At 41.0% G+C, this 7,380-nt stretch overlaps 1 protein-coding gene across 1 annotated transcript in view; it reads left to right on the plus strand.

Moving 5' to 3' along the window:
* Window positions 1-1,609: 1,609 nt before the first annotated feature.
* Window positions 1,610-7,380, plus strand: part of LOC103581199 (serine/threonine-protein kinase 33-like) — a 27,360-nt gene continuing 21,589 nt past the window's right edge. The window contains exon 1 of the mRNA XM_008563088.1: window positions 1,610-1,745. Within this exon, the coding sequence (XP_008561310.1) occupies window positions 1,610-1,745 (136 nt within the window). The remainder of the gene's footprint in view (window positions 1,746-7,380) is intronic.

Genomic DNA, 7,380 nt, shown 5'->3' on the forward strand with positions numbered 1-7,380 from the left:
CACTGCTAATATAACTTTTTCTTTGGGATAGTTCACTTAGCATTTCATGTATTGGTGATTCCTACAGTGCTGTGAATGGAAAAAATATGGCTGAGTTCAAAAGTTTATTTATGTGTTAAACTTTGCAGTTAACTTTTGAAATTCTAAAGCAGGCTGAGGTTCAGTGAATCAGAATTGTGGCTATAGGAAGAAAGAGAATTAACCTTCTCTTCCTGTTTTCATGCTTATTGATTGAACACAGAAGTTGCATTACCAGTGCACCATTAGCAGTGGTTATAAGAAAAGACTGACCCCCAAATCTTAAAAACAACAAAAGTCTAGCAGCATAAGAGATGTGGAGGGTAGTCTGAATAGCAATATGTATGAAAAAGACTTGCATTTTAGTTGACTAAGAATCTTTTTGACTCAATACCTGACTCAACTGTTGGATTATCTAAAGTGGTCTTAGTATGCCTCAACAGAAACAGCAAAGTTGGGAGGGACATTTCATCCATGACTTACCACTCATTGCCAAGTAGTCACTCACCACGTCCCACTGTTCTTTCCCCCTAGGTATTTTTCACATCTTTTTCTTCTCTCCCTTATTATCTCCATTCTGTGCCTCGCATCTACTATCTGTAAACAGAGGTCAGCCTACTATAGCCTACGACCTAACTCTGGCCTGCCGCCTGCTTTAGTATGGAACATAAGCTCAGTTTTTTACATTTCCAAATGTTTGAAAAAAATGTAAAAGAGTTTCATGACATGGGAAACTTATATGAAACTCGAATTTCGGAGGCCATAAACAAACTTTTGTTCTATTGTTCATGGCCATTTTCATCCTACAGCACAGTTGAGTAGTTGTGAAAGAGACTGTATGGCCTGCAAAGCAAATAATATTTACTGTTTGGTCTGGCCTTTATAGAAAAAGTGTGCTGAGCCCTGTTCTACGTTACTGTTAGAGTCTTTATTTAGAAGTGCAAAATTGATAACATTGTACACCTTTTTCCACCGCCCTAGACACCAGCTTAAAAATTTGGAGGTTCCTTATTGCGTATGGGAAAAAGTCCATACTCCTTAGCATGATATCCAAAACTCTTTACAACCTGGACCAACTTGTTCTTTGTAGCCTTACCCCTTACCACACTACTCCTTTCTGCCCTCTAAGCTCCTAATGCTATTACCACTGAGATATTTGTTATTCTTTTTTAATAGCCAATGCTGTCAAAATACAATGTGCTCCACCTGTTCCTACTCTCATTCTGTATCCGTTAAGTCCCTATTCAGGCATCCAGACCTGGCTTCAGTGTTGATCCTCAGTGAGCTTTCTTTAGGCCGAGGCTACCCCTTCTCTGTAACCCCATGACATTTTGGGCCATTAGTACTTATCACATAATTATAACTATAATTATAACTATACTATGAGCTTCTTGAGGGTAAAGACTATGTCTTATTCTCCTTTGTTCCTCCAGTATCCAGTAAAGTATCTTGTACATAATAGATAATATTTTTCAATGAATAAATTAATGATTAAGATTGTGATCATATATGTTAATACATAACATTTTAAAGATCCCCAGGTACATAATTTGCTCTCTCTCTTTATCTTTTAAATATAAAATGTCAGAAAATGTACCTTGTGATGGAGCTTTGTGAGGATGGAGAGCTCAAAGAAATTCTGGAAAGGAAAGGGCATTTCTCAGAGAATGAAACCAGGTGGATCATTCAGAGTCTTGCTTCAGCTATAGCATATCTTCACAATAATGGTAAGAAGAGGATCAGCCAACTCATTGACTCCATGAATGCAGATATCGCATTTGTTTAAGGGTAGTTGTACTCAGGATACATAGTTACAAATATCACCTGCTAATATAGAAGATTTAATATAAAATTTTTTTTCCTTTTTAATTTTATTTATAGATATCTTTTAATCAGAAACAGAGCAGGTAAACAATTGCGTGTACACAGACAAGGATGTAGTTATGAACATTTCTATTCAATAGTTGGAAAAACAGCTAATAAATATTATCAAATCGAATAGACAAATTATTGATATAGGTGAAATTTCCAGAAACACTTATATATTACTAATAACATTAAAAATCTATATGTTCTAGCAGTCTAAGGCCCCAGGGGGAAGGGAAATGTATATAGCCCAGCAGCCGCCGAGGCGAGCTGAGACCAGACCCTTGTGGCACTAGGTCCAGTCTAAGGATCCTGGGGGAAGAGAAGCGCACACAGCCCAGCAGGCACTGAGGTGAGCTGAGACCTGCACAGCACCAGGGGCTCAGTCTACAGCCATGGAAAGCTAGAACAGGAGCCAAGGTAGTGTAATATTGATACTGCCACACCTTCTGTCACCACAAGGGCAGTTCACCACCGCAGTAGCAGCCAGGGCCACCCTGCAGGCAACCTGCCACTCACTTGACTACATTGATATAAGAAGAGTCACCAGTAGAGCCTGCAAATAGAGGAGGAAGTCTTTATCCTCATAGCCAACCCCAGAGTAACAGAAGAAGCAAGTCCTCTACCGGATGACCAAACATCAACAAAAAAATACTAGAACTAAAAACAAACAAGAAAATATGACACCACAAAAGGAATACAGTAATGCTCAAATTCCAGACCCCATAGAACAGGGAATCCTTGAAACGTCTGAAAAAGAATTCTGAGCAATGATTGATAGAGTTTGGATGTGTTGTCCCCACCAAAACTCATGCGGAAATTTGATCCCCAGTGTGGCAGTGTTGGAAACTGAGTCATGGGGGTGGGTCACTCATGAATGAATTAATGCTCTTCCTGGGGTAGGGGGGATTAATGAGTGAGTTCTCGCTCTGTTAGTTCCTGTGAGAGCTGGTTGTTTAAAAAGACCTAAGTACCTCCTCTCTCTCTCTCTTGCTTTCTTTCACCATGTGATCTGCTTGTACCTGCTGGCTGCTTGCCACTTTCTACCATGAGTAGAAGCAGCCTGAGGCCCATGCCAGATGCAGCTGTCCCAGAATTGTAAGCCAAATAAACCTCTTTTCCTTATAAATTACCCAGTCTCAGGTATTTCTGTTATAGCAACACAAAATGGACTAATATAGAAAATTGATACCAGAAGTGGAGTGTTGCTATACAGATACCTGAAAATGTGGATGCAGCTTGGGAACTGGGTAATGGGCAAAGGTTGGAGGAATTTGTAGGACTTAGAAAAAGACAAAAAGATGAGAGAAAGTTTGGAATATTTTAGAGACTGGTTAAATGGTTGTGAGCAGAATGCTGATAGAAATGTGGACAGTAAAGACCATGCAGATGATGAGGTCTCAGAACTGAGGAACTTATCGTGAACTGGAAAAAAAGATAACCCTGGCTATACCATGGCAAGGAACTTGGCTGCATTGTGTCCATGCCCTTGGACTTTGTGGAAGGTGGGACTTAAGAGTTGTGAACCAGAGCATTTGGCCGAAGAAATTTCTAAGCAGCAAAGCACTAAGGAAGCTGCATGGTTACTTCTGACAGCCTACTATGGGTTATGGCAGCAAAGGCATGATGTAAAGCTGGAGTTTAAAAGGGAAGCAGAGCATAAAGATTTGGAAAATTTGCAGCCTGGCCATGTGGTAGAGAAGTGGAGAGCAGGAGAAAAATGCAAGGGTGAAGCAGACAAACTGTTTGCTAAAGACATTATCTTGGCAGTGAGGCAGCCAGATGCTAAAAACCAGGACAATGGGAAAAAAGCCGTAAAGGCATTTGAGAAGTTTGGAATGGTGCCCCACCCATCATAGGCCCTGAGGCCTAGAAGGACTGAGTTGTCCTGGAGGACAGACCTGGGGTGCAGCTGCCCTCGGGAGCCTGCTCCCTGCATCCCAGCTGCTCTGGCTGGAGCAGCACCAAGTGTGGTTCATGCAGCAGCTCTGGAGAGTAGAAGCCTGAAACCTCAGTGGAGTTCACATTGTGTTAAGTCTGCAGGCTGGCAGGACGTGAGAGCAGTGGAGGCATGGCAGCCTCCACCCAGATTCCAGAGGATATATGGAAAAGCCTGGAGGCCCAGGCAGAGACCTGCCACAGGGGTGGAGCCACCACAGAAGCCATCTGCTAGAGCAATGCTGAGCAGTAAAGTGGGGTTGGAGCCCCCACAGAGAGCCCCCACCAAGAAAATGTCTAGTAGAGCCAAGGCAGTGGGGCTACAGCCAGGACCCCAGAATGGCAGGGCCACTGGTAACATACAACACCAGCCTGGAAAAGTTGCAGGCACCAGTACAGTCTACTGGGCTGTGCCTGGCAGAGGTGTGGGAGTGAGGCTGCCCAAGGCTTTGTGGGCCCAGATGCCCAATTGTGCCCAGGATGCAGGACTTGGAGTCAAAGAATATTATTGTGGAGCTTTAAGACTTAATGTCTGCCGTGCTGGGTTTTGGACTTGTTTGGGGCCTGTTTCTCCTTTCTTCTGGCCTATTCCTCCCTTTTGGAATGGGAAGGTGTAGCCAATGTCTATTCTACTATTGTATCTGGAAGTAGATAAATTTGGTTTTGTTTTTACAGGTTCACAGCTGGAAGCACTTTTGCTTTTGGTTTTGGATAAGACTTTGGACTCTGGACTTTTAAGTTGGTGTTGGAACAAGCTAAGACTTTTGGGACTGTTGAGATGGAATGATTGTATTTTGTATGTGAGAGTGACTTGAGTTTTGGGGGGTCAGGGTGTAATGATAGAGTTTGGATGTGTTGTCCCCACCAAAACTCATGTGAAAATTTGATCACCAGTGTGGCAGTGTTGGAAACTGATTGAGTCATGGGGGCGGGTCCCTCATGAATGGATTAATGCTCTCCCTGGGGGAAGGGGGATTAATGAGTGAGTTCTTGCTCTGTTAGTTCCTGAGAGAGCTGGTTGTTTGAAAAGACCCTGGCACCTCCTCTCTCTCTCTCTCTCATCCTCTCGCGATGTGATCTGCTTGTACCTGCCGGCTGCTTGCCACTTTCTGCCATGAGTAGAAGCAGCCTAAGGCCCATGCCAGATGCAGCTGTCCCAGAATTGTAAGCCAAATAAACCTCTTTTCCATATAAATTACCCAGTCTCAGGTATTTCTGTAATAGCAATACAAAACGGACTAATATAATGACCTTAAGAAAGCTTGAAGAAATAAAAGAAGACTCAATTAGAGAACACAAGAAAACAAGAAAAAATATCCAGAAATTTACAAAGAGATTAATACCTTAAAAAAGAAGAAAGCAGAGCTCCTAGAAATGAAAGATTCACTTATTAAAAAAAAAAAAAAAAGCACAACAGAGAGCTTAAGCATCAGGCTAGAGCAAGCAGAAGAAAGAATTTCAGATCTCGAAGATGGTCTTTTTGAAATAATCCAGGCAGACCAAAAAAAGGAAAAAAAAATTAAAAATAATGAGGAAAATCTAAGAGAGATAGCAGACAACCTCAAGTGCTCTAATATGTGAACTGTGCTATTCCAGAAAGGGATGAGAAAGGAAAAGCTATTGAAAACCAATTCAAGGAAATAAGAACAGAAAACTTCCCAGGGGTAGGGAGAGATGGAGACCTTCAGATCCAGGAAGCTCAAAGGTCCCCAAACAGATTCAATCCAAAAAGATCCTCTCCAAGACACATTATAGTCACATTTGCAAAGCTCAAAGAAAATTCTAAAAGCAGCAAGAGAAAAGTGTCAAGGCACCTATAAGGGAACCCCTATCAAAATAATAACTCAACAGAAGTATTTCTCAACTGAAACCCTACAGTCCAGAAGAAAGTGGAATGATAGATTCAAAACACTAAAAGAAAAAATTGCCAGCCAAGAATTCTTTACCCAGCAAGTCTTTCCTTCAGATATGAGGGAGAAATAGTGTATTTCCCATACAAACAAAAATTGTGGGAGTTCACCACCACACGACCAGCCCTGCAATCAATTCTCAAGGGAGTCCTTCATCTGGAATCTGAATAATGAATGTCACTACCATGGATACACAAGAAAGATCAAAACCTGCTGTTAAAACAAAAGTGCCAATGAGAAAGAGCAAGAAGCTAAATCATGCCACCTCAAATATCCAACTAACATTGAAGAGGATAAATAAAAGGGGAAGTAAGGATCAAAAGATATTTAAAACATCTAAAAAAAAAGCAATGAAATGACAGGAATTAAACAATATCTGTCAATAACCACCCTCAATGTGAATGGATTAAACACCCCATTCAAAAGGCACAGATTGACTGATTGGATTAAAAAGCTAGACCCAAGTATATGCTGTCTTCAAGAAACCCATCTCACATATGGAGACACACACAGACTAAAAGTGAAGGGGGAAAAAGATATACCATGCAAATGGAAACCCAAAACAAGCAGGAGTAGCTATCTTTATATAGGATAAAATAGACTTTAAACCAAAAAACATAAAAAGAGACAAAGAAGGCCACTATATAATGATAAAAATATCTGTCCATCTAGGAGACATAACAATCATAAATATATATGCACCTAGTACTGGAGCACCCAGATATATAAAGCAAACACTCTTAGACCTAAAGAAAGAAATAGGCCCTAGTACATTAATTGTGGATGACTGAACACCCCTGTCAGTACAGGACAGATCTTCCAGGCAACAAATCAACAAAAAGACACAGGATTTAAACTACACATTAGACCAACTGGACCTGGCAGATATATACAGAACATTTCACCCAACAACTAAAGTATATACTTTCTCCTCATCAGCTCATGGAACACTCTCCAGGATAGACTGCATATTAGGTCAAAAATCTTGCCTCAGCAAATTTTAAAAAATTGAAATCAGGGCTGGCCCGTGGCTCACTCGGGAGAGTGTGGTGCTGATAACACCAAGGCCCCGGGTTTGGATCCCATAGAGGGATGGCCGGTTGGCTCGCTGCCTGAGCGTGGTGCTGACAACACCAAGCCAAGGGTTAAGATCCCCTTACCGGTCATCTTTTAAAAAAAAAAAAAAAAATTGAAATCATTCCAAGTATCTTTTCTGACCACAATGGACTAAAATCGGAAATAAATAATAGGCAAAACTCTGGAAACTATACAAACACATGGAAATTAAACAGCATTCTACTTAATGATATATGGGTCCAAGAAGGAATTAAACAGGAAATCAAAAAATTTCTAGAAACTAATGAAAATAAAGATACATCATACCAAAACCTGTGGGATACTGCAAAAGTAGTACTAAGAGGCAGATTTATTGCAATAAATGATTACATCAAAAGAATGGAAAGACTTCAAATAAACGACCTAACACTACACCTCAAAGAACTTGAAAAACAACAGCCATCCAAACCTAAAGGTAGTAGATGGAAAGAAATAATTAAGATCAGAGCAGAACTAAATGAAATAGAGACCCAAAAAACAATAGAGGGGCCGGCCCGGTGGCGCACTGCTACAGTGCGCTACTTGGGAAGCG

This window comes from Galeopterus variegatus, unplaced genomic scaffold (genome assembly GCF_000696425.1).
Source record: "Galeopterus variegatus unplaced genomic scaffold, G_variegatus-3.0.2 Scaffold12539, whole genome shotgun sequence".
Taxonomy (NCBI): domain Eukaryota; kingdom Metazoa; phylum Chordata; class Mammalia; order Dermoptera; family Cynocephalidae; genus Galeopterus; species Galeopterus variegatus.